We start from the raw sequence: 25,948 nt of genomic DNA, 5'->3' as shown, positions 1-25,948 counted from the left end.
ATACAAGATACTTAAGATTACTTTAGATTAAATAATTATATAATTACAAAATTCAAGATACTTGATTATTCGATATTTAAATACTGTATTTAAATAAGATACATATCTAAATACGTATCTCAGATACTTTAAGATACATATCTGCCCAACCCTGTTGATGAGTATAAAAAAATTCAAACAAAGACATGCTCAAGTCTGGCAAATAATTGCCAATGAAATACAACCCTATACAAAATATATACTCCACAATCGTTATATACAATGGTAATAAATAATCGGAAAGGTTTGCGGGACGCATTAGATATCCCTAAAGAGATTCGAAAATGAAAAGGTGAGATAGAATTTTCGATTTTTTATTTTGCGAGCTTCGCGTCACATACGTGCGTACTACATCATAACTCACTTGTCGCGTCTTAGATTATGGAGTTATAAACAAAAATATGTTTTTTATAATAGAATTATCCATCAAAACACGCCATGGAGGAAGAATGTACAGAGCGTCTTCTCAAGCAAATAAAGAACAAAAAAAAAAAAAGAAAATTGTGATTTAGAAAAAAATGATTTAATAAAACAAATACAATTACCTACTGAAAGAAGAACTGATAAAAGTTTAAGACTCCAATAAATGTTTAAATGAAGAAATTATAGCATTGAAGAGAGAAAATAAAAAAGTATAAGTATAATATACATATACACTACCGTCAGAAAGTTTAAGACCAAAAGAATTTGTAAATTTAGTTTATCATTTTTTCCCCAAAAATAATGCGAGCTATTTTTACTTTTATTCGTTTTCAGATTTCTTTTTAAAATGTACATATTTTATTATGTATTTTACATTATTTTATATATATACATATATATATTACATTATTACATTTTTATTTATATTATTTATTACATTATTATATATTTATATTATTTATAATATTATATTGTATGAATATTTGTATGAATATTTGTTGTATATACGTATATTCGATTATCGATAAGGTCCTGGCGACTAATCGATACATCGATACGTAGTCTAGATTCAAAACAGGGTATCGATATCTGCAATATCGCACACTGCAGCGACTGCAGCGCAGCAACAGCGACAAATGAAAGCGTGACGTGATCCGTAAATTCGTAGCGCGCGTCGTTCTGCCACACGTCGCGAGGAAGAGATAATGTCGTCGCTCGAGAAAATTTTGGGTCATTTGTAGAGGAAGGAAGAAAGGACGCACCGATACCGGGCTGCATCGTTTCGCATCGTATCAACGCCGGATCGAAAAATGGAAGCGGATTATCAGCCGACGCCACTAACTCCGTCACGGACGCTGACAGGTAAGCTGGCGTGCGTTGTTGGTGGTCGCGATTGTTGACGTTATTTGTGTCAAACGAACGTTACCTGTCCGCGACGCAGATTATTATTATTTCGATAGAATTATACCTATTATTATCGCTTATTTTACAATCGATGCGTAGCAATGTTCCCTTTTATAACTGAGAGTCCTCAAATCGTGATATTTAGCGAAAAACTAGCTGCTACTAGGGCAAGTGGCCGAGTTTCATTGTTAAATATAGTACGAGATTGATCGATCATTTTCCAAGACATACTTTGCATAAATTTGTTAATTTTTTTTTTTTAGTATGCCTTATTTATTTACCTCGATTTATATCTGTATGCAACAGGGATGGGCAACGACTGTGAAGATCCTTATCCTAGTCTGTCGGATTATCATGATTACGAGCCCAATTTGGAATTTGATGATACGGAATTGCAAACTACTTCAAACAATGGTAAGCCATCTAATTTGTCTTAAGATATACGAGTTTCATTTTTTTATAATTTGTATATCTGCTTCTTTCATTTTCAAAATTTTTGCATAATTATACGAGGGATTAATTTGTATGATACAGCCACTATTGCATCTTTTTTTACATAAAATAAACTTTATTGTTACAGCTGCACGCCTTCCAGAAGACAAATTGGATTTGGTGAACAGCACTGTCGGTACTGGAGGGATGGATTATTTGGAAAGCCCAGTAAGCGACGGGACGATTGAGGAAAACTTTGAGGAAGCTTTGGTAGATGCTCCAGTTATCGAATCTGGTGTGTGACCTTTTACCTTCTGTTAATAGCCACTAAATGTCATGGCATTCTCAGGGCATAGCAGGTGAATTATGTGTAGAACATTGTACAGCTTGTTTTATATTGCATGGTGTAAGGATGACAGAGGAAAAGTAACAATTGTTACGCTTTTTTAATCCACTTTGCATAATAACATAATGTACAAGCGTTACATTTGAGCCCTATGAAGCGGGATAATGGTATATTGTCCATGGGACATACATTTCTTTGATGAGAAAATTATTTCTGGGAGGCTCGAATTATTTTTGCTCAATGGTGTTTTTAGTTGACAACAAAAATTTATTACGAATATGCCTGAAATGTGCATCGATTCTAAAACTTTACATTACAAAGAATATCTCTATTTATAAACAGCGGAAGATCTTGCTGCCTTGGACAGAGAGCTCGCCGACGAAGAGGATTATTTCGACATATCCAAACACGGTATTGTGGAAGTAGTTGGGGATGACAATGCCGGTCGCAAAATAATTGTTGTGTCAGCCTGCAAATTACCTCCTATAGGGAAGGAGGTCTTCAATCATGCTAAACTTCTTAGGTGAGTCTGCAATATGCACACACATTATAAGATAACACGCGAGACGTTTATTCAACATCCGAATAATGATTTATAATTGCCTGTAAATATTATTTAAAGATTTTCGTGTCATTCTGCAGTATTCTTAACAGATTGTTTATAAAGTACTTACTCACTCTTTCGATTTTGATGTATTTTCTTCTCTTTTATTATTAATAAAATAGATTTTATCACAATGGATATTTTTGTTGCAGGTATCTTACGCATACTTTAGATACATTTGTGGAGCAAGATTATAGTCTCGTTTATTTTCATTATGGCCTTACGTCAAAAAATAAGCCACCTTTATCCTGGCTGTGGCAAGCGTACAAAGCGTTTGACAGAAAATATAAAAAAAATCTCAAAGCCCTTTATTTAGTACATCCTACAAACTTTATTAGGTTTGTGTGGCAAATATTCAAGCCGGCTATTAGGTATGCGATTTTTTCTTTCCTATGTAAACGCTTCTTCGAATTATTATATACTATATACGAATAGACGAATTATATTTTTGCAGTGTCAAATTTGGACGGAAAATGATGTATGTTAATTATCTGGAGGATTTAGCACACTATATTAAGTTGGAGCAACTAATTATACCTCCCCAAGTGATAGAGTACGTAATTTAATTATGCTATTACGCAAAACCGCGTGTTGGAATCTTGATAGAAACTTATGTTGATTCGCGAATTGCACAATTCAATTTACACGTGGATGATTCTTTCAGACACAATAATCAACTGTTGATAAAGAATAAGAAATATTTGCCGGCAAGTCCGCCACAAAGCGCAGTAGCTACACCGGTTGGCACAACTCAGTTCGGTGCTAGCTTGCAGTTTATAAAGGAAAATAATAACGGCGATCCGATACCACCTATCCTAAGGCAGTGCGTGGAATTTCTCGATACACCAGACGGTACGATATAATAGAAAGAAAACTATTCTATTCTTTGGAGAGTGAAACAATTATCGTTTCATCGTCGTTTTAGCACTGGAAACCGAAGGTATATTCAGAAGATCGGCCAATGTGGCGGTGATCAAAGAACTTCAGAATCGTTGCAATCAAGGTTTACCCGTCGATTTCCAAGGGGATCCGCACATCGCCGCGGTTCTACTTAAGACTTTTCTTCGTGAGCTAGACGAACCTCTTATGACTTACGAACTGTATGATGAAATCACACAATTTCAAAGTAAGCATCATGTTTTCTTTATCTTTTTTTCAAAATTGTTATTTATTTAACGAGATAAAGCATCCTTTGAATTTGTATTGTAGCGTTATCGAAAGACGAACGTCCACGTAAAGTTAAAATATTAATATTGGAAAAACTACCCGAAGACAACTATCAAGTCCTTAAATACATCGTACAATTCTTATCAAGGGTATGTAGCTAATATTCATATACAATCGTGATTTCCTGTAAAAAAAACAAGATAAAAAGTCTTTCTGACCTATATCTTTTTACTTTTACAATATAGGTGATGGATCGATGTGACCTAAACAAGATGACTTCTAGCAATCTGGCAGTCGTATTTGGACCGAATCTAGTTAGAGCACCACCATCATGTGGAATGTCCCTCACTGCGATAGGATTCATCAATCAATTCGTAGACTTTTTATTTACTTATCAAGATAAGATTTTCATTATCTAAAAACGCCGAGGGCCTAATTGTAACGCATTCGATTGTTCACTTTATCATCGTATAACGTCCGCACTTTCGTTTGATTAAAATATTTTTATATCCGACGTGAAACATAAGAAAATACAAGAAAACACTTAATGTTTGTTTACACGCAATTTTGCACAAGATTTTTGAATACAAGTAGATACAATAATGTTTCCGGACGAGAGAATCGAACGTTCGAATGGATGTCGGTTGTGCGATATTGGAACGCCAGCCAACTTATGTGTGTATATCTAGAGAAAAATTACGACCAAATACCAAAGATACATGAGAACGTCACACAATGAATATAATGTGTAAGATTATCTAAAAATATAGCCTTTAGTCTAATTTAACAAAGCATAGAAAATAATATATTCAAAGATGAAAAAAAAAATATTCAGCTGGATGCCACTGAGATAATCACGAGATTATAGACCGCGATTTTTTTGTCTCGACTTTTGCTTTAATTAATCTTTTAAATTAAATAAAATTTTTAGATAATAAGTTAATTTTATATTAAGATAAATTATATTAATTATTTCTTTTATCTATAATCTTTCAACCTTTATCAAGTTTCTTTTATTTTAATGTTATTTTTATTTATTTATTTTTTTAAATCTAAATTAAATCGATTTCTTATTCTGATAAATATGTACATATTTGCATAGCGACCAGCTTCTGTTATTTATTTTCAAAGTAAAAAGTTTCATGAGAAAAAAAAAAAAGTTTTGGTATAGGTATTCTTTGTTTAAAATAAAAAAAATGAGTACTACATATAAGTAATGAATCTTTTTAATATTTGGCATTTTTTTCGCATTTCTCGCATTTGTATATATTGGAAAAATTGATTTTTCAATCACATAAAATAAATTGTGGTCTAACAAATGTAGTATACATAGTATTATATTTAACTCTCGAAAAGACGAGATATATCTGTGTAATACAGGAAGATTTATATATGTAATATAGAAAGACATTGTGTTAACTTTAAACAATGTAAAATGTAAATGAACATTTATTTACTTTATATATATATATAAGTAACAAAATATTCTGGTAGTATTAGATAGTATTATAAAGATTTAATTGTATTTTCTGCTTTAAACCATTCTCGTTCTATCTTTCATGACATTTTTTATAGTGATTGTAACAATAAGTAAAATAATTTATACTGTTTAAAGTTAACATAATATTAAAAAGCAAGCGTGAGCACGATAAAAAGTGATTAGCATGGCTGTTGTGGTAACTCAGTCATCGTGTATAAATTCTAGTGATCTTACGATAATTTTTCTTCGAATTATAATCTTGAGGAAAAAAAAAAAATAATTCGCCTGATCTGATAGTGTAACTCGAACGTTTTTACAAAAAAACCACAAAAGAAAAGAGAAAAAGAGAGAGTGAAAAAGAGAAAGAAGCTTGTGTGGCGTGTAATAAATGTCGTGTGTATAGTTTAATGTTTTTTTAATTAATTTTTGTCTCAATTTTGTCCATTGTTTAGATGTAAAGAGATAAGAGATTTAGTAATTTTCGCGGAGCGAACCGCAAATTTGTATATCCCTTTAAATAGTCCTGCCATTATGGGTAACTGGGATAAAGTATAGGCTGACGGAGTCTAAACTCTCTGCTCTCTATCATCGAAGACTAACCCAGACCTGTATAGAACTGATGTGACTCGATTACATTCCTCGTTGTTATCAATAAAAGAGCATATTGTAATAAAGTATGTTAATTTGTAGATTTACAGTTTCACTTTTTATATGCATTATTCACTAATAAAATCCGAATTGTGTACTTTCAGAGCATGATGGGATCATGGTATAATGTTAAATAAGACATTTTTTTTTTTTTTTTTTTCATAACGTTAATACAACTTACCATTTTTATGTTCATAAAATAACTTACAGTAACAATAATTTAAACCAACAATTCTATTGTATTTCTAATTTATATAATTTCAGACGAATAAATGTATTGCAGTTGTTACTTGACAAATGATCCAAATTAATATAATGTACAAAAAATTATCGACATTTAATATGTACATTAAACCCTAAAATATTATTTTGGATAAAAGCCGAAAAAATATTTTATCTAGTCTTCCTTCAAAATGTCCTCGACTCACAATACAGCCGCACACACATTAGCTAAAGCTATTATCGAGAAATTAGCTAATTTTTAGCCAATTAGTAATTGCGGCAATTCATGAATATATACAGACATTTGTCGCAAATATATATATCAGCATACATACGCATTCACACATACATAATGCATACGCAAGCATACAAAAAATGAAATATTTGTAATGTGACAAATTATTATCACAGAGAATTTACTTTTGGAGATAACTAATCTGTCACGACTTCTTGAAATGCTTCGTCCCGTATATATAACTCGTGGATTATTCGAAATTAGACCTTGTCTGAAGTTGAACGTAAATCTTTCGAAGATCTACGAAAGGCCGCTGCCGCTGCCACCACAGCAGGAACTTCTACTCGGTTGTGTCTGCTCGCTTTCGTCCTCGACCATTACAACATTGCGACGTGTACTGTTGGTCCTTGTGAGAGTAGATTTTTGCTCGGCCTCGTCCGCGCGTTCCATCATACGTCGCGTCAGGTCTAAGAACATCTCTTCGATGTTCTGATTTAACTTGGCTGACGTGTGGAAATGCATAGCTCCCACCTGTTTGACATACCTGAGAAGGAAAATTTATCGTGTTTCATGTTCGTTCATTATTTACAGCAAAGAAGGAAACATAGTCCTTTACTTACTCTTCTGCTTCGTCTATGGCAACATTTCTATCTTTCTCCAGGTCCACTTTATTACCTGCTATCACTAAGCAAATTTCGCTACCTAACATCTTCTTGAGTTCTTTCACCCAGTTTTTTACCTAACAATAATATAAATAGTAAGTATTTATATTTTTTATTACAAAAGTATTTTTTAATTGTACATGATAATAAAGAATAGATGATAATGTTTTATATGATAAATCTGAAGAGTAGAGCACTGATAACATGACTAAAATTGATCTGTAATAATATATTAATATATTCATCGTTCTCTTATTAGATTATTGCATATTTGAATCATCTACGATTGAATCTCAAATCATACTTTTTGAAAAGTGTCTTCATCTGTAATGTCATAAACAAGAATGGCACCATTGGACATTCTGTAATAAATTGGTCCTAATGCATGAAACTTCTCTTGTCCCGCTGTATCCCATATTGCCAGGTTCACTCTTTTCCCATTGATATTCAATTTCTTATTCAAAAACGACGCCTGAAACAAAGTACAAACAAATTGTCAACATGTATTTTTCATTGATATAAACTTACAATCATTTAATTAATAAAAAAAAGTCAGCATTTGAGAAGATTATACGAAAGTTATTTTATAATCAGCTTAGAAGCATTGCATACAAACTAGATTTTAATTTTTAGTATGCGCATCTATATGGCTTCTTTTTACACATTTATGTAATATGCATTTAAAAGACTTGTGTGTTTTGCTGAAAGAAATTTCACAAGTTTATTCCGATTTTATATTTTAAAATTAAATTACACCCATATATTTTATACAGGAATTTACAAAAATATTCACGTTATATATATGTATTATTTATATTATATATATGTATACCAGTAGAATCGAGATGAAAATAAGCAGAAAAAAAAAAAAAGATCTGATAAATATATCTCTGATCTCGACGTATAAATACGCGATAATTTACCTGTAGCGTGGTGATATGTTTGTCATTGAACTTGTCCTCGACGTATCGAAGAGCGACCGAGGTCTTGCCGACACATCCCTCGCCTAGTAAAACCACTTTAAAGTTGTATCCGGTGCCGACGACCGGACTGGCCATAATCCCCGGAGGAACAAATAAGGTTCGGCCCGTGGAAAGGAAATTACGCTGAGCGTGTTAATTCGCGGCGTCGTATCTGTCCGAGTCTGGGTTCTTCGCACTTATTATACCTCTCTAGGAACGATGGTCGTCGTGAATGAGACACGACGCCCGTTTGCGAAGAAACACGGCAGAACGTTGCAACGACGACGACGACGACTGTACTTGAGTCTCCGCTGCGCTAACGCTGAGGAATCAGCTGTTCTGCTCCGTGCCATTACGCGCTACAATCGGCGCATTTTTCGTAGCCTTCGTAATCTAAATGGCTCTCTCTCTCTCTCTCTCTCTCTCTCTCTCTCTCTCTCTCTCTCTCGAGTCGCACGCACACATGTATATATACACACGAGAAACGCGACATTAATTTCACATTTTTCCGAAAAAGACAGACAGGATAGAGTACACGACTTGAGATTTGAAGTATAAAAGATATTACCGAACTTGAATTTCTAATCTTAAATAATTAAAATTGAATAAATCTTATATTACTCGAGCTTCCTTCGGTCTTCATTCATAATCTAATAACATGCGCAGAATGAAGATTTTTTGTTGCACGCGCAATCATAGAAATATATAATATAAAACAAAATAGAAAATATTATATAAAAACAATATATATATATATATATATAATAAATAAATATAAATATATATTATATAAAATATATCATATTTCCTATATGTCTATATATTCTCTTTCCTTCTTTCATTCATTCTAATCATTTTTATTCCATGCATATATAATTAATCGACATATGTAAATAAGTAGTAAATAAGTACATATATGAAAAGAATGTAAATTGCAAAAAACGGAAAAAAAAGAGAAAGGAAAAATTTTTCTTTTTGCAAAGAACCTGTTTTTTTCCCATTTTTTTATATAAAAAAATCAGCCTCTTATAAATTTTAATACAAAAACAGATTGTTAGGAGCTACTAGGTATTGTTCGCCTAGTTGACGAAACTCAAAGGCGCACCGATGACATTCAAGCTGAAGATTGATTTCATTGTAAAAGATAGCTTGCACGTACAAAGTGCTCTTGACCTTCCCGATGGCGTTAACCTTGGTGAAGAGCGCCTGCGCCCTCGACAGAGCCTTTATCCCCGTTAAGATCACCTCCTTCCGCGTCTCGAAAGGGTTCTTTGGCGTCGAAGCTATCAAACACCTGCCGTACAACATGAACGCCCTGCCTTGATCGTAATAGCCGCCATGACCTAGGATCGTGGGGATAGTGTCCTCCACCAGATTCAAGGCGAGCAACGTAGACAAGCCCTCCAACAACTGGAATAATTACAAACGACGACGAATTCGAATTCAATTCGAATTTAATGCAACTTAATCTCTAATAGGGAAAGCTTACTTGTACGTTAGCGAGATGCATCTTGATAAGTGCTTTGTAATACGACAGATGATTTCGTGTGGCTAACTCCAAGGCATAACAAAGATACACCGAGCAATTACTGGCAATCGTTGTTCTATCGTCTGGCGTGGACGAAGCGCACATAATCTGGCTGAAGAGAAGTATCGCGCGTATTGTATACAACGGAGTCACATCTTCATGCCCCATGATAACTTTAATGTACTCGAGTCCCTTTCCAAAATCGCCCTTCGCCAAGCAAACTTCCGCCAACCTGGAAATTATTAGATTAAAACGTACGATTTCATATAAATGCAAAATTAAAAAAAAACCGCGCGTTTATAAAAATATGAATGTGAATGTTCTTTACACATACTTAAGATTACATTCCAATTTATCTAATTTGAAAATACTTTTGGCTGTCGCCTCCGCCCCGCTCCATTTCTCTTGCCTTATCAATTGCGTAAATATATGCAACTGTTCGCTCAGCATCCAAATCTGAAATGCAATAAACTGTATTGCAATGAAGAAAAAACCTTTTCTCTTCAATCGTTCAAAATTCAGAAACTATGATTCGTAATTCTTATAACTCTCTGTTTTTGTCAAAACAAAGTTATTCCTCAAATGTAATCTTTCTGCGATGTATATCATATCTATTAAAAAACGTACTTTATTGCAAGGACTGTTGGGAAATCTCTTCTTGGCATGAAGTAGCACAATATCCGCGAGAATATATTCGCCGAATTCGATCAACATATTGGCGACAGTGACAATTGCCTGGCACGTGGATGGTCCATTGAACATGTGCTGCTTTTTGTCACCCGTGTTGTGGAGAAGCAGCAATTGGGCGCAAAGAGAGGCCATTTCCATTTTACCATAGTACGCCCATAATGCGGATTTCTCCCCAAAAGTAATGGACATTAAGTCGGACATCGAATGCTGACAATTTAACATGTCCGACTTCATCAGTATCTGCAATAAATTGATTACCTAATATAATATAAATCTGTGCGCATATATGAATTATTCTCGACTAATTACGCACATCGAATATTTGTGGAGGATTCTTGGCCCCCAGGGCATAATTATGCGCGTGCGAAATGAGGCTCAAGCCTGTCGTATGTGTAATTCCAAGCAAACTCGCTTTGCCGACCGAACGTTCTATGAGAGGTCCTCTAAAAAATAGAAAGATGTGTATATATATATATATATATATATATATATATATATATATATAAAAGTAAATAAAAAATCTGTCTGTAAAATCTTGATCCACATCCATTTTCTATTATTTTCTTAATCACTCGTTTATTAATAATAGATTAAACAAAAATAAAAGAAAATGTTATAAAATATTTATATGATAAAAAGTAAATTTCTCTCATTTTTAGCTTACTTGTTCTCTTCGCTGGTCAAGTAGGACATCCACGAATGCGCGAGCTGCAAGCATACATTGTCCTGAGCTTCCTGAGCCAATTTAATAGCTTCCTTTAAAGCGTACTGTGCTATTTCCCTTCCCAAAAAAATCCGTGATTACTTGATTGTGGAAACAAATGTAATACTATAAATAAAATAAACGATAGAAAAACCATTTTCCTTTGTTAATTAAGAAATAAAGTTAAACTGTCGAAAATATAAATAGATTAATTTATTACTTGTGATTGAATTGAGCGTGTAAAACAGCTAGGTTGAGCGCCGCGTATCGAAATGTACGAGATCGATCTTCGGCTGTGGCTTGGCTCTCTAAAGGTGCCAGTCTATCAAAACAATGATACAGACTGTCTACTGCTCCGCAAAAGTCGCTCACCCGAATACAATTCAAGTAACTCAAATAATGCTAAAATAAAAAAAAACATTTAATTATTAATGTATTAAATTATTAAATATAATATATAAAATTATTAAATAGAAAAATATTTAATTATTATATTAATTTAAACACAAGAAAGAAAGCTTTGTTTATATTTGATTCCATATCGTCACACTCACCGCATCCGCATTATAAGGAGTAGACTTTAAAAGATCTTGAACAAGAGCCTGCAGCTTCATCGGTGGCAGAGCTTTATGCTCATCGGTCTGTAATGCATGTGCTTGCTGCGCTACGAGTAATTCTGCCTGCCTTCCACCCCAAATCGTTTTTACTCTATTGTAAAAAGCAACACATTTTTATTTACAAAAATAGTTGGCACATCCTGTATAATTTAATGTACTTGATACATTATAACTTTCTTTGCATACACTTACTTCTGTGAACCAAACTCTTCTTTCTTAGAAATTATAGAGATGTCAGAGTTTTCTGGATTACTGACTTTTCTCGCAATATATTTTTTTAGATCATTATACAGAGTGACTACTTGATCAAAGGCCAATTTCTCGAAAAATATAAGCATCCTACGAACGTACAGCCCAAGAACAGAATTCCTGTTCAATGCTGGTAAAGAGAGCGAATGATCTTTGGGTTCCATCAATCGACGAAGGCCATCGAATAGATCTAATAATCCATCTACCCCTTTCTCATCCAGGACATCCAGTTCTACTTCCAATTGATCAGCAAACCGATGTAAAGCATATTCTGGTTCGTACAACATGTCCAATAGAGCACTCAATTCCATGTCTGCTGACTAAAAAAATAGACATAATATATGAAATAAAGAATTATTTTTCGTGATACTTGTACAATAAATTGATTACCTGAGTTAGCTTCAAGGACGCTAAACAAAAATCGCGTCTCTCCACGATTGCTACAAAATATGATCAAATTAAATTTATCGACATACTTATCAACGTGTATTAAAGTATCGTTTGATATAATTATGATAAGAATACGAATAACGTGGATTATACCTTTTGTAGATTCATTACAATAAACTTTAATTAAAATGACAGTTGCTACTTTATACGATGTCAAATTCTCCCTCTGAATCTTTTTCACGTTGCCATCAACGGTCACGAAATCCTTGGACATTCTATTAAATATGTCATTCACCGTATGTAGACGACTATCGTTTATCGACATCTTCTCTTTTAATGGAACTTATTACAAGTATGAAATTGATTATACTTTATTTTCATTTATATAATAAAAAAGATAACCTCTGCCGTATAACCTCTTGGATACTACATTTTGCTTTGCTGTTTGCTGTCACAAAACAAAACAACGTAAAGGCCTGTTCAGATGTATTTGAAAATCAACCAATCATACGAAAGTAGTGTCACGTGGGATGTCAGTAGCAAAATATGAATTAGACCCATAGGCCGGTATTCATAGTCCGTTCTTATTTCAAGACCGTCTTAAGTAATGTCTTAAGATGCAAATACGGCTCTGTGATTGGTTAATCACATCTTAAGATTGTACTTAAGACAGTCTTAAATATAAGAACCGACTATGGCCGGTATTCATAGTCCGTTCTTATATTTAAGATCGTCTTAAGATCTCGTTCAACCAATCAAGAGATGCTATGCGAGCATTTGATTGGTTAAACGAGGTCTTAAGACGATCTTAAATATAAGAACGGACTATGAATACCGGCCTATGAATACCGGCCATAGGCCTATGGCCATAGGCCTATGGCCGGTATTCATAGTCCGATCTTATATTTAAGATCATCTTAAGTCTGGTCAGAGGTTGACTTAAGATCCCATTCAACCAATCAAATGGCTGCGTAGCATCTCAAACTCGGACTTAAGACGATCTTAAATATAAGATCGGACTATGAATACCGGCCTATGATTGGACGATTTGCTTACGACTTTACGATTACGATTAAAATTTTTGTACGTGCAATGGCCTTAACAATGGCCGCGTTCAGCGGACTCAACTGCTAAGGGTGCCGTCACATGGGGCGTAACTTGCGTAAGCGTAACCAGCGGATCGCCAATCACCGAGTTATTCCGATAGAGCCCTTCGTCAAGCTCTATCGGAATAACTCGGTGATTGGCGATCCGCTGGTTACGCTTACGCAAGTTACGCCCCATGTGACGGCACCCTAAGTAGCACAATCGAACGTGATTGGTTCCTACTTTAAGATCCAGCCAATCAGCATGGAATGACATCGGAAAATTGCTCAACTGTTGAGTCCGTTGAACGCACCCAAGTACAACAACCGCTCAGTGAGCGACTGATCGTGATTGGCAGACTTTAAACTTTAGACCAATCACTCGCGATCAGCCGCTCACTGAGCGCTCAGTAAGCGGTTGTTGTACTGCATGCACCCAATAGGTGCATCCAGAAGCACTATAGCCCCTTGCACAATGCTAAGCGATAGCGATAGGAATAGCGATAGCGATAGAATAATATCTAACCTCTGTTCCTATTGGTAAATATTTTTTATTCCACCAATAAGAACAGAGAATAGATATTTTTCTATCGTTATCGCTATTCCTATCGCTATCGCTTAGCATTGTGCAAGGGGCTTATCGCATGCTATCGCTCACTGAGCGCTCAGTGAGCGATAGTGTTGAGAATCTGGCAGCATAAGCAGAGATTGCATCTGCTAAGTACCACCGAAACCATAGAAGAAGAAGAAGCGATAGTGCTTCTGAATGCACCCAATGAATCACTTGGGAGTGACAAGATAAGTGAGGTTAGTTTGTGCTTTCAAAATAAAGGTGTACTTAGTACTTAGTTTTTAATGTTGAAAAGAAAATAAAGATGAAGCACATGTAACATACAGAAATTTTAGCCAGAAGAAAGATCTTATGACGTTATAATATATGTATCATTGCATGGAAGTTTTTACTGTATGAAATTTCTGTAATAACTTAAATGAGATGTTTAGATGATGCAACAGTTATATATCTCATCCATATTATAATTTTAAATTGATTATATATCATATCATATTATCAAGATTTCGATAAAAGCTTATTCGACGCTTCTTGGTACAAAGTTTTGAAAAGTTATACTGTTTCATTACTTTTATTACAATTGAAATTGCAATAAGCGTGTCATTGTTGTAGATAGCGGAGAAGATAAGAAAAGAGAGTCCAGTCAATATATAAAATAATGGAGATTCAAACGTTTATATTCTTCGATTTAGAAACAACTGGACTGCCTAATAGAAATAGCATACCAAGAATCACAGAAATCGCTTTAGTCGCTGCTGCAAGAGAGTCGATATATAACAGCAGCAAAACATCTTTACCACGAGTCTTGCATAAATTAATACTTCCAATTAATCCCCAAAAAGTCATACCGGCACATGTGCAACACATGACGAGTAAGTTGCTCTGAATTTGATTAATATATAGATTAATAAAATTGAAGAATGCGTTTAAAATTTGATATAGTAATATTATAATAATCTTATTTTGTAGAACTGTATAACGATGAGATGTTACTACTGCAGCCTTTTGAGTGTGAAGTTTATGAATCAATAATGTGCTTTCTACAGCGTCTCATACCGCCAATTTGTTTTGTAGCACATAATGGTAACAGATTTGATTATCCGATATTCTTGCAGGAACTCGAACGCATAAATAAGGTATATATAATATATATAATTGATTTTTAAGGTAACCAGCTGTTTATTTCTTTTACTTATTCAATAACTATAAATAATCAATTTTTTCTCATTAAAGATTTTCGACGACAAAATCCTCTGCATTGATACATGGAAAATGTTTCAAGATTTTTTCGAGAAAAGAGACTCCGACGCAAAGATAGTCCAAGATTGTTTGACCGATGAATACGATAATGCGCTTTCCATGTTAAATTTAGATGTCACGATGGAACAAGAAGCTAAAATCGCTATCCCAACAACGTCCACTTTGCAAACGACATCTCCCTATGACGAATGTATCAATGATGTCGAATCGTCGAAGAATTTTAGACAAAAAGCTAATGAGAAAACGCCAGAGTCTCAAATAATGAGGCAATGTGAGCCCGTTCTTGTAGAACGCCCATTTAAAAAAAATCCAAAGAAGAAATTGGATTTCGGGTGTAAGAGACCAATCAGTATGAAACTCAGCGTTATTTACGAATATATGTTCGGTTCAAATTTCTCTCACGAGCATTCGGCCGAGGCTGACTGTCTCGCTATGATACGCTGCGTCACCAATATTGTCGAGTTCTTCTTTGAGTGGTCAGATAATCACGCAGTTCCCTTGGTCTTCTATAAAAGAAGATAGCGCAACGTTATTAATTATTATTGTAGACAATGAAAATTGTACAAACAAGTGAAAAATGATACAAAACAAGACAGCATTAAAGTAATACATGTGATTGTTGTAAATTAAGATGCAAGGCTAGTGTATGAAGTTAAAAGTAATGTAGTCGAAACTCTCATTCTTATACATTGGATTATTAAGTACAAAAGAGGTATTCATAACATTTGGAATATTAACTTAAATGAGGCTATTTGTGATGACAAAATATGATTTATTTCCTTTTTAAATGATTTAAATTATATATATATATATATATATATATAAAATAAAATGTTTATATATGTAAATTACATATATATAATTATATATTACATATATAATTTTATAATTTCTCATAAAGTGTGAAATTATTTACATTTTATTAATAGATAATTGCACTTTATATATGATAATAATTACTTCAACAATGCATGCTGAATTACTTATAGTTCTTTCGTTTGCTTACTCATTTATTAGTAAATTTAAATTTAAATTTACTCTTCTTTGATACTTATAAAAAAATTGGAAAAAGCCTTTTATTATTATAAAAGAATTGTGTAGGCTTTTCCTTTTTTTATTATAGATGAGAAAAGTGAATTAAATTAATTTTGTTCACACTCAAATCTGAAAACAATGTACAGTCAGGTACGGCATTAAAATTGTATTTATAATTCGATGTTGCAAAATATTAGAGAATGACTTTTTTTTATAAATAATAATTTGGCATCTACATATTCTATACTTCGAATATAAAAAGACAAGAAGAACAAGAAAATAAAAATGAGACCACTTAATGAAAATACAGTTATAAAAAATTGAGCTATAATAAAGCTTGTTTTAATTGTTATATCTATCTATTTAAAATGTATTAGATAGAGAGTACTCTTTTAATTATTGATTTTAATTGATTTTACGTATTTTGTTGTACTTTTTAAAAATATTTTAATTACTAATAAAATCATGAATTATTTTCTTACAAGTTATAAATATTAATAAAATCATTTCTTCAAATATTTTGTTTATATTCGTATAGATAGATTTATGTTTTTATCTTTATAAAATTTAAAATCTGATGCAGAATGTTAATAAAGATATACTATATTTTATACTAAAGACTGAATAAAATTAGCAACTAAAAGATGACATTTGTATATTTTTAATGTCATTTCTTGAGAATGCGCGCGCAAATGAAAATGAAATAGTCATTTCCAAATATGCCAAAGAATTATAATTGGACAGAATGCTTTTCGCGGATTTATATAGATGAATATTGTGCGTTATCGGCGTATGTGATTTAATCAGAAAATTTATTTTAAATGAAAAAATAAGTTTGAAAATAAGAGAATCACATTTTGATACCATTATATCGATTTGAAATATAAATGTGCCATACTTACTAGCCTCGGGTTCTGATTTTGATAATGAGTCACTTGATTGCAAGGCATGCAATTCATCGTCATTTACTGCAATAAAAAGTTAAAAACTATATAATATTGCTAATATATTACTATAATATTAATATTAATATTTTAATTAATAAATAGCAAAAGTAATCAATTTTTTATGGTCCTGCATACTTATATTTTGTGAAAAAGATAAATACTTACAAACCCATTTTGCTATTGCATATTTATCATCTACGATGGTTCTCTCGATGTTTTTTATAATGCGATCTATTCGTCCTTCCATACCCCTCATTTCGGGGGAACTAATAAGCTCCAACAAATTAACATCTTCGTCCCAAAAATATTTTATACTGCCATTACGAAAAGCTTCGCGAAGCTTTTGTAACATCTACAAATCAGTATCATTATTTTATTAACCAATTTAACAAAGGAAAAATGTTTAATTTTAACAATACATTACCGTGAAAAATAAATGAGTAAATGAGTATCTGTTCAAAATCCGAAAAGTCTCCAATTCGTTCAAACATAATGTTTCGATATAATAGCTCGCGATGTTCCATCTTTGTGTATCTCTGAGTTTCTGAGAAAATACAATTAATAATTAAAATAAATTAATCTGAAATACTAATTGCAACAATAGAAAAAAAGAATTTATTTTTAAATAAATTAATTTATAAGCTAGAATTTGTTATACTTTTCTCTATAGGAGCTAAAAAGAGCTTTAGAGTTTCTGTTAAAAATTTTGAAGTATAGAATTGAAAATAAAATAAAAATTAAATCTTAATAAAATTGTTAATGATGTAAATGGAACAATCAATACAATTATTATTTGAAAAAAATTAAAGAAATTATTTTGTGATAAAATAATAATTTAGAATTTAGATTTATATTTTATAATATATTTTATAATTATATATTATAAATTCTATATATGCATATAAGATATAAGAAAAAAATTATATATTAAAAATAAATAGATGTTTATTACCTTATGATATATATCGATATATTATACCTTTAAATGACGTATTATAGGCTTCACACGTCCGTGCTGAGCAAGTATATCTTTTTCAAACTCATAAAAACATAATCGCCAATAACGATGTCGGTCAATGAAATTGGTTGTATTATTGTTTAAGGGTTTAGGAACTGCGGACCAATATCTAGAACCCGGGCTGCACTGCAATTTGAACGATTTAATGTAATTTAAGTATATATAATTAACAAATAGTGCAAATTATTTGTTACTTTTCTTCATTCAATTTTATTTAAAATAGTATTTTTAGAAAAAAAATTTGAAAATTTCTTACTAGATGGAAAAAGTGCATCAAAGCTACAGTGGATCTATCATCTTGAATAAAACTTGATTTTTTAAAACTGTAATTTTATTATTCTTGTTTGATATTTACGACAAATCTTTTGCACTAATATAATATTTTTAATTTATGTTACCTTTTTTAAAATATTTCTTTTTGAGCACTTTGGTGGTGGATTACGAGTCGAGAAAGCTAATACGGGAACCACATCAATATCGATCGACTCAATTTTTAGCGTAAATGCTGGTCCTGTTTTTCTTATTGTTATCTAAAAACAAAGAGAGAAAATTTTTGTTTAGTTTTTGATACACTACATCACACTACGACACAATACATTGCTGTCAAAAACTGCTAGAACACTATATGTATGTTAAGATTTTACTTACTGGAACTCTACAACCACTCAATATAATTCGATTATTTCCACTGGATTTGACAGCCACTTTACTTAAAATGCTTTCCATCCAAATACGAAATTTTTCTTGATTTAGATACGATTCCTCATCAATGAAGGAATTCAATTCTCTAAATAGAAAAAACACAATCTCTCTTTTTTTTCTAAATTATATAGAAAGTACTTTAATACGATTTACGTACGATAATGCCTTCGGTTCTAAGTTTAAAGTATTGAATGACATATCTCTATTTCTCCAAGTCGTACGTATCTTAATAAAACCTGGGTAATCTGAGATAAACTGTAAAATGAGTAATAAGTATTCATTATTATATTTGACACACATACATGCAAATTATATATTTTTATTTAAAAAATTAATAATATATCATAATATATTAATTATAATATTTATATTATAATAATTATAATATATTAATTACAATATTTATAAAATTAATATATTAAGAAATTAATATATTAATTAACAATTATCAATTAATATATATTAAGAAATTAATAAAATATTAATATTATCCACGTAATTTTATATACAAGATATAAGTAAAATACAATGCTGGATATAAATTATAAATTTACAAAAGTTTTTTTTTTTCGTATAAGATCTTGAAAAGAAAAAGTTTCGAGAAAATTTATTTTGAAGATTGAAGAAATATATCAATATTATTTCCTTGTGTGTGCATTTTCGTGTACTTGTATAACTTCCAACATTATGTCACACGTCATCAAATTCTTAAGTATAATATTACTTCTATATCTTTCTCTTTGATGGGTAAGTTGATTACAAAGTTTAAATCATATTCTTCTGGCTCTCCAACTCGAGTTTTTTTATAATAACTACCAGCGCTGACAATTCTTTGGAACGTTTTATTGAAGAGCGGACTTTCTCGTTTCATAGCTTCTATTAATTTATCAAAAACCTGCGACACAGATTTTATAGCGCACTATAAGCATAGTTAATAAAATATACTTTTTGAATAAATATATCAATTTTGTACAATACCTTAATCAATTGCTGATTGTTATTTTTCATATCATCAAAATCCAAACTTATAAATTTTTTGTTTATTTGATTGAATATGGAATCGTCAACTAGGTAGCGTTCAATATTTGCAGCTTGCATTATTGCACATACAATTACACTGGACTTTTAAAATCTGAAACTTTAACTTAAAATTATACAAAATTAAGCTACAATCGTATTACAATTATCATGTAACAAAATAAAGTATGAGGACTTACCATATACAATTAGATAATTTTCTAAATATTTAAAATATATATATGTATATATAAATAATATATTTTAAATAAAAATAAAAAAGTAATAAATAAAAAAATTTTTTAAAAGAATAACGATTATATTTTAAAATTAAATAAAATTTTTAGTTTTCCCTTTTTTGCACATATTCAGAAAAAATTAAATTTTTTAAATATTAAAGTATATTGTTTATAATTAGAACAATAGAGAAATCCCAGTGAGAAATGGTGGTCAAATCGATGTCGATTCGACGTCGAATCAACGTCAATTTGGTCGAATTGATGTCGAATTGACGTCGAATCAACGTCAATTTGGTCGAATTGATGTCGAATTGACCAATCATTTCTCGCTGGGATTGTGCATAAATGTTTCATTATAGATGCGTACTGCATAATTAGTTTCCCTGTTGTTTCTAGAACTTTCGTTGCACGCCGAGAAACTGATCGGCTTAAATAAAAGCGCAGCTTTATACTCGATATACTCATATTAGCATACGTAGTATAATTTTTAAATGATAGCACTTTTATTGCAAGAGATAATATAATAGATACCGTCATTTGCAATAACATATATCTTTGAAAATGCTGATCAAAAAAACATGAATGCAGAAATATATATGCAACATAGATTGCACAATTAACTTTCGCCGATTTCGCACTAAATTTCTGCATTCGTTTCGTCATTTGATCTATTTTTATAGACAAGTTTATGATAAATTGCAGACATAAATAGAGATATCGATGAAAAATTCAAAAAATATATTAATTAAATTGTATGCATATTTAATAAAACAAAAAAATAATTATAAAATAAATTAATTTTGTATGTATTAAAAGAAAATTTTTTTGGATATAGATAATAAAAAATTTATTTAATTATAGAGTTATCAATTATCCTGTTATAAATTACAAAATATTAAATTATTGTTTTGATAATGAGCTAAACTTTGAATAATTTAATAGCAAAGAGAGAGAGAATATTAAATTTTGTTAACAAATAAAAATTATTTTCATTTAATTATGAATTATTTTGTCGTAAATTACAATAAAATGCATTATCGTCGATTCTGCATCCGATAGGAACTCACAATCAGTTTATTTTTTATCGCATCTGTATTACTCACCAAACGATAACTGCAAGATTAGCGTAGATCGACGAATCTCTATAATATTCGCAAAAATTGCGATTTATACACAGTACTATAATTTATTTATAATTTTAAAATCTCTCTTTATTATTAATAATTAATTTGTTCTTTAATTATTCACCACAAATTTATCTGGAATATGAATAAGATTACGTGTTGAATTGCATCAGACTATAGATCCTACTGTGCTCTCGCCGACTGTTCCTGCTTTTATACACGTACCACAGTATAAGAAAGCACGTTCCGGGGCAATGAATCATCAATGAAAGAATCAACATCTTTCTAGATGGCGTTATAGTATAGTAAAAAGAGTAAACAGTTTATATGAATAACTAGAATAGCATATTTTTTCATAAATACACCATTTTTTAATAAATCACATTTCAAGTTTATATATTTTTTAAAATATAGATTATGTTATACAATGTAAAGCTGTCTTGACTTTAGATGGTTTATTTTTTTCGAATAGTATAAATCTTGAAAATATGCTCTTCAATTAAAAATAAATAAATAAATAAATATATTTTGAATTTATTATTTGATCTTAATTCTTAACAGGTAGATTTTTATCATTAAATTTCTTTAGTATTGATAGAAAATCTAAGACTTTACTTTATTGACAATTGAGAAGATTTTTCTTCTCTATATTTATTTTTTAATTTTTTTTGTTATTTTTGTATTCTATAATTTTATAATATGTACTTTTCAATATTTTCAAATTACAACTATCATTTTCGATAAAATAACACATTTTATAAATAATGTTATAAATGTTAAAAATTTCTTTTTTATTTTCTTTTACTATTTATTTCACGGATGAGTAATTTCTTCTAATTTATCTTTTATTTATTTTTGTTTTTTTTTTAATTACTATTGCTATTTCCGATAATCCAATCCTCATCTTTATCACCGGTATATTTTATTCCAACTTTTATTATATATGAAATAAATAGAAAAGATATATTAGTTCCACGAAATGTTATTTTGCTCGAAGAATTTTTTCTAAGATAGTTATCAGTTTCCTGCAACCGGCATCGCTGATAACAGCCCGACCTTCCAATACCTTTGCCAATCCTTTGCATAGCTCCTCGGCTCGTTCGTCTAGTTGTATTGATGTTGGCATAACATCGCACGAGTTTTCTTCTTTTTCCAGCCTCGGTATCTTCTCCTTTCTCTCAGATTCCTTGCGTTTATTTATTGTCATTAGTAGTGGTATTTCGTGCTTTATTATTTACTATTATAGAGTGTCTCATTTTTAATCTTTTTAAAATTATATTTCACGTTAATTGTAAAAAAATCTATCGAATCAAAATTATTTTGTTTTAAAGAAAACATCTTGATCAAAATATAATTTGTTCCAAATAAAATCACTGAGAAAAAATGATCTTGTATATTATAAATTGTTGGATTTGCTCTTGTGCATATAAGTACAGGTTTAAAAAAACCTGATTCTTAAAATAATTATTATCTTTTATTTCTTAACTTGTGCCTTTAATCGTACTTACATGGTACTCGTAGCACGTGTGCCTGTCGCGATTTTGCATAGCTCCAACCAAGTATCTAAGGTAGTCCTGTACGTTTGCAAAACCTTCCAGGGAATAGTATGGTTTCGAGGACAAGTAAGCTTGCATGACGCTGCTGATGTTGGGTATTTTAGCTAGAGCCTTCGCTATTTTAGCAATCAGTTGCTGCGAGCATCTTTGTCCCATATACTCGAAAGTCTCCAGGGCTTCCTGACGTACCCAAGGGTTTTCGTTTTCCAATAGATGAGCGAACAACCCGGTTAAGATGGACGCGACGCTTTGGACTTCGCTATGATCGAGATTATCGACGGATCGTTGTAGAAAATGACAGATCTTGATTTTGCCCCGAGAAGGCAGATAGACGCATGAGGTCGCGATAGACTTCAAAATCTGAAATATCAAACATAATATATTTCACTACTTTTGCAATCAAAAGATTATACTAAATAAGCAAATAAAAATAAAACATATTTATACCGAACAAATGTTATTCTGAAGACTTCCGAGATGTGTGGCGTCAAGCAGACTAACGAACAAATCAGTCAATATGTTTAATTGTTTGCCTTCGCATTCGATGATTGCATCCTCCATGAAATTCCATATTTTAGTTAAAATTTCGATAATATCCTTGTTATCGCTATAATCGACTGCTACCATTGCGGATACGGATTGCATCTGGAAATAGATGGATATATATATATATATATACAATATATATATATAGTATATAGATTTTCGAGCTTGAAAGTTTTCTAAGCAATATTAATTTTGATATTAATCAAGATGTTATTTTAACCAGAAAATTTATTTATTTTTTTCAATATAGGAAATTGCTAAATCTGATAGGATTGATAAATCTAATATATCTTACAAGATGTTTCCAATTTCGAGTAGAAGGATGTTCTTGCAGATCCAAAAAAGCTTTCGGCAAGTCTTTCAATTTTTGCCGTAATCGTTCCGATGAAAAATCTTTAGTTTTCGCTATTAATAAATACAAGATGTGTACGTAATTATTTGTATCCAGATTTTCGATGAGATTCTTGAGAAGAGTAGATTTCACATCTTCGGTCAATAGTTCGAATAGACTAATAATCATATGATCTAACATGATCGCTTCTATGCTGTCACATCTTTCTATTAAAGTGACGGAGACTTTGATCAGATGTTTAATATGATCGGCACACAGTTGTGAAGTCCCGAGTCTTAAACAAATAACAATATGCGAGAAATCAGTTGGCTTGGAGCAATTTATTTTTACTAATCATAATTATATTAGTTAATGTATTATTAAACAATTAATTATACATATTAATAATAAGTTAGTTAGATTTATATATCAATAAATAAAAAGTAATGATAATTTTAATTAATTAATTAATTAATCGACTAATATTTTGTTAATCAACTTTATTAATATTAATGTGACAATCAATATAATATGACGATCATGTGTGTGTGTGTGCGCGGTCGCTCACCTGCCGATAAAGCACCAAACGTCCGAGCTTAGCAGGGAGCTCCAAAAGTGACCACACAATAGATACTTTAACAGAAGTGTCTCGACTGTGTGAAAGTCTTCTGATCGGATCTTACTGACAAGATTGCAAAAAAATATTAGAGTTGCCTCATAGACGCTGATTAACTGTGGTGGTTCGCCGATCTCGTGAACGCCTAATCTTAACTCTCCAACGCAGATTTCTTCTCCGACTATGACAAAAAAATGTTATAACTTCTAAAATATAAGTAAACTTTATTTGTACATTAACAAAAATAATAGAGATACTGTTACTAAATGAAATTACATAAAACAAAATTTTTTTAAAATTAACTATTAATATTTATTATAAAATTAAGAGTTTTTCTTTTAAACTTTCTTAATATTTTTAGAATTTTTAAAATGCTTGATATTTTAAAGTCATAAAACTTTTTTAAAATCTTAAACATTTTTTTTCTTCGAATTCTTGAAATTGTGTTTACTTTATTTTGTCACTTACGATATTCTATGTATGTCAGCGCAACATCCAAGATCGAATCTGAGCCCAGAGACCATTTGCAATAATGCTCGTATGGCATGTTGTTCAGTTTTTTCATAATAGCGATCGTCAATAAATGATAATTCACATGTTGATCATTTGAGACTATTTGCTTTCCATATTGGAAATACACCTAAAATATAAACAAAATTGCAATTTATACAATTTTGCGAAACGTGTTAATTTCCATGACCCTCACTTTTTTTCTTAACATAGCAGAATATTTTATTTTATCACACACACATATTTTGTGTTATTTTATGTACACAAATTTATTATTTATTATTTTACGAAGAAATAGAATTGCTTATAATAATAGTAAAATAAATGTGATTTATCTTTTCTTCTTAATTAAATTTTAATTTCTTAATTAATTTTATGTACCTGCTTGAAATCATCGTGATTAAAGATGATATCTAAGAAAGACGTGGTATTGATTGAAATTACTTTTTCATCCCTTCTTGTTAAACTGAAGCATGAATATCTGTGTCAAAAATAATTATTATATATGTATATAATCCTTTTAATAATGTCGTATTCTATTTTGTAATATTATAATATATTTAATAATTCTGTATAATATAATTTTATGCAATACACATACACATTTACATAATAGTTATGTAATAGTTAAAAATAGTATTTATGTAATAGTTAAAAATAACTTCTGCTTTAAAAGATTAATAAGACAAAAGAATGATCACCTGTGCATGTGCGCCATAAGTTCTACTAGATGTGTCATCATTTCATAGGTGAGATATTCAATGTAGACAGCTGTTAATTTCTCGAGAACTTTCAGCAAACGCATAGCAACCATTATATTTCGTTCCGCGTTCTTATCCTTCTGGTCCTATATCATAATCATATATCTAATTGCTACCGATATATAAAATTATTAATATAATAATTAATATATAATATTGTTAATATAATGTCTAATAAATATAATGTATATAGTATTATTATATTAATAATTTTATAATTACTATTATAATAATGCCATACTATTAATGCCATACACGAAGATATTTGTGTTTAGATTCGCACAAAAATAAATTATGTAACATACAATATTGTTAGTATCGCATGCTAAT

General features: G+C 30.9%; 6 protein-coding genes across 13 annotated transcripts in view; 2 read left to right on the top strand and 4 right to left on the bottom strand.

Annotated features, from left to right (window-relative positions):
* The first annotated feature begins 1,103 nt into the window (after window positions 1-1,103).
* Rhogap68f (Rho GTPase activating protein at 68F) lies at window positions 1,104-5,760 on the top strand. Its single transcript, XM_083052815.1, has 10 exons — window positions 1,104-1,323; window positions 1,672-1,779; window positions 1,946-2,092; window positions 2,486-2,666; window positions 2,900-3,118; window positions 3,202-3,300; window positions 3,412-3,599; window positions 3,673-3,873; window positions 3,957-4,063; window positions 4,160-5,760. Exons 1-10 carry the CDS (start codon window positions 1,272-1,274, stop codon window positions 4,331-4,333), a joined length of 1,476 nt encoding a protein of 491 aa, XP_082908941.1. The 5' UTR covers window positions 1,104-1,271; the 3' UTR covers window positions 4,334-5,760.
* Window positions 5,761-6,422: 662 nt separating this feature from the next.
* Rab21 (RAS oncogene family member Rab21) lies at window positions 6,423-8,525 on the bottom strand. Its single transcript, XM_083052816.1, has 4 exons — window positions 8,085-8,525; window positions 7,466-7,633; window positions 7,120-7,238; window positions 6,423-7,043 (listed from the first exon to the last, which is right to left on the bottom strand). The coding sequence occupies exons 1-4, from the start codon at window positions 8,217-8,219 to the stop codon at window positions 6,800-6,802; spliced, it is 666 nt and encodes a 221-aa protein (XP_082908942.1). The 5' UTR covers window positions 8,220-8,525; the 3' UTR covers window positions 6,423-6,799.
* Window positions 8,526-9,089: 564 nt separating this feature from the next.
* Ida (anaphase promoting complex subunit 5 ida) lies at window positions 9,090-13,050 on the bottom strand. The gene is made up of 11 exons (XM_083052982.1): window positions 12,454-13,050; window positions 12,301-12,350; window positions 11,854-12,230; window positions 11,599-11,752; window positions 11,265-11,446; window positions 11,006-11,122; window positions 10,655-10,784; window positions 10,279-10,581; window positions 9,986-10,107; window positions 9,613-9,883; window positions 9,090-9,533 (listed from the first exon to the last, which is right to left on the bottom strand). Exons 1-11 carry the CDS (start codon window positions 12,623-12,625, stop codon window positions 9,159-9,161), a joined length of 2,253 nt encoding a protein of 750 aa, XP_082909108.1. The 5' UTR covers window positions 12,626-13,050; the 3' UTR covers window positions 9,090-9,158.
* An 817-nt stretch (window positions 13,051-13,867) lies between these two features.
* Window positions 13,868-15,846, top strand: LOC145944446 (uncharacterized). Its single transcript, XM_083052773.1, has 4 exons — window positions 13,868-14,192; window positions 14,569-14,828; window positions 14,926-15,092; window positions 15,190-15,846. Exons 2-4 carry the CDS (start codon window positions 14,615-14,617, stop codon window positions 15,736-15,738), a joined length of 930 nt encoding a protein of 309 aa, XP_082908899.1. The 5' UTR covers window positions 13,868-14,192; window positions 14,569-14,614; the 3' UTR covers window positions 15,739-15,846.
* Window positions 15,351-21,518, bottom strand: Cglr1 (cGAS-like receptor 1). 7 transcript variants are annotated; one of them, XM_083052765.1, is made up of 12 exons: window positions 20,542-21,517; window positions 20,136-20,156; window positions 19,897-20,056; window positions 19,643-19,813; window positions 19,076-19,173; window positions 18,865-19,003; window positions 18,615-18,746; window positions 18,178-18,342; window positions 17,623-17,742; window positions 17,364-17,550; window positions 17,154-17,219; window positions 16,228-16,380 (listed from the first exon to the last, which is right to left on the bottom strand). In XM_083052765.1, the coding sequence occupies exons 3-12, from the start codon at window positions 20,014-20,016 to the stop codon at window positions 16,334-16,336; spliced, it is 1,245 nt and encodes a 414-aa protein (XP_082908891.1). In that variant the 5' UTR covers window positions 20,017-20,056; window positions 20,136-20,156; window positions 20,542-21,517; the 3' UTR covers window positions 16,228-16,333. The 7 variants fall into 7 exon arrangements, with proteins under 7 accessions (XP_082908897.1, XP_082908898.1, XP_082908891.1 ...); XM_083052771.1 differs by lacking the exons at window positions 16,228-16,380; window positions 20,542-21,517 and adding an exon at window positions 15,351-15,722; XM_083052772.1 differs by lacking the exon at window positions 19,643-19,813 and having other exon boundaries at window positions 16,223-16,380; window positions 20,542-21,518.
* A 574-nt stretch (window positions 21,519-22,092) lies between these two features.
* LOC145944673 (FIGNL1-interacting regulator of recombination and mitosis) overlaps window positions 22,093-25,948 on the bottom strand; it is a 30,593-nt gene continuing 26,737 nt past the window's right edge. For both annotated transcript variants that reach the window (XM_083053191.1, XM_083053192.1), the window contains exons 7-14: window positions 25,559-25,704; window positions 25,239-25,338; window positions 24,816-24,987; window positions 24,300-24,528; window positions 23,696-24,026; window positions 23,302-23,499; window positions 22,807-23,214; window positions 22,093-22,484 (exon numbers count right to left, since the gene is read on the bottom strand). In XM_083053191.1, coding sequence (XP_082909317.1) covers window positions 22,281-22,484; window positions 22,807-23,214; window positions 23,302-23,499; window positions 23,696-24,026; window positions 24,300-24,528; window positions 24,816-24,987; window positions 25,239-25,338; window positions 25,559-25,704 — 1,788 coding nt within the window. In that variant the 3' untranslated portion in view covers window positions 22,093-22,280. The remainder of the gene's footprint in view (window positions 22,485-22,806; window positions 23,215-23,301; window positions 23,500-23,695; window positions 24,027-24,299; window positions 24,529-24,815; window positions 24,988-25,238; window positions 25,339-25,558; window positions 25,705-25,948) is intronic.

This window comes from Prenolepis imparis, unplaced genomic scaffold (genome assembly GCF_030444845.1).
Source record: "Prenolepis imparis isolate NDT839.2.m4 unplaced genomic scaffold, iyPreImpa1.0 SCAF_13, whole genome shotgun sequence".
NCBI classification, from domain to species: domain Eukaryota; kingdom Metazoa; phylum Arthropoda; class Insecta; order Hymenoptera; family Formicidae; genus Prenolepis; species Prenolepis imparis.
Note: the sequence above shows the minus strand (reverse complement) of the source record. Positions and strands in the feature narration are given on the sequence as shown.

Excerpts from the sequence above, each read along its gene's own strand:
- Rhogap68f (XM_083052815.1), top strand. The coding sequence starts at position 1,272 with ATGGAAGCGGATTATCAGCCGACGCCACTAACTCCGTCACGGACGCTG. Across the intron at positions 1,780-1,945 it reads GCAAACTACTTCAAACAATG|CTGCACGCCTTCCAGAAGAC; the intron begins GTAAGCCATCTA and ends TTATTGTTACAG. Across the intron at positions 2,093-2,485 it reads TGCTCCAGTTATCGAATCTG|CGGAAGATCTTGCTGCCTTG; the intron begins GTGTGTGACCTT and ends ATTTATAAACAG.
- Rab21 (XM_083052816.1), bottom strand. The coding sequence starts at position 8,219 with ATGGCCAGTCCGGTCGTCGGCACCGGATACAACTTTAAAGTGGTTTTA. Across the intron at positions 7,634-8,084 it reads AACATATCACCACGCTACAG|GCGTCGTTTTTGAATAAGAA; the intron begins GTAAATTATCGC and ends ACTTTGTTTCAG. Across the intron at positions 7,239-7,465 it reads ATGAAGACACTTTTCAAAAA|GTAAAAAACTGGGTGAAAGA; the intron begins GTATGATTTGAG and ends TATTATTGTTAG.
- Ida (XM_083052982.1), bottom strand. The coding sequence starts at position 12,625 with ATGTCGATAAACGATAGTCGTCTACATACGGTGAATGACATATTTAAT. Across the intron at positions 11,447-11,598 it reads CTCCTTATAATGCGGATGCG|CATTATTTGAGTTACTTGAA; the intron begins GTGAGTGTGACG and ends TTTTTATTTTAG. Across the intron at positions 10,785-11,005 it reads TTGACCAGCGAAGAGAACAA|AGGACCTCTCATAGAACGTT; the intron begins GTAAGCTAAAAA and ends TCTATTTTTTAG.
- LOC145944446 (XM_083052773.1), top strand. The coding sequence starts at position 14,615 with ATGGAGATTCAAACGTTTATATTCTTCGATTTAGAAACAACTGGACTG. Across the intron at positions 14,829-14,925 it reads ACATGTGCAACACATGACGA|AACTGTATAACGATGAGATG; the intron begins GTAAGTTGCTCT and ends CTTATTTTGTAG. Across the intron at positions 15,093-15,189 it reads AACTCGAACGCATAAATAAG|ATTTTCGACGACAAAATCCT; the intron begins GTATATATAATA and ends TTCTCATTAAAG.
- Cglr1 (XM_083052765.1), bottom strand. The coding sequence starts at position 20,016 with ATGCAAGCTGCAAATATTGAACGCTACCTAGTTGACGATTCCATATTC. Across the intron at positions 19,174-19,642 it reads TCAAAGAGAAAGATATAGAA|TTTATCTCAGATTACCCAGG; the intron begins GTAATATTATAC and ends CTCATTTTACAG. Across the intron at positions 18,343-18,614 it reads AAAGAAATATTTTAAAAAAG|TGCAGCCCGGGTTCTAGATA; the intron begins GTAACATAAATT and ends TTCAAATTGCAG.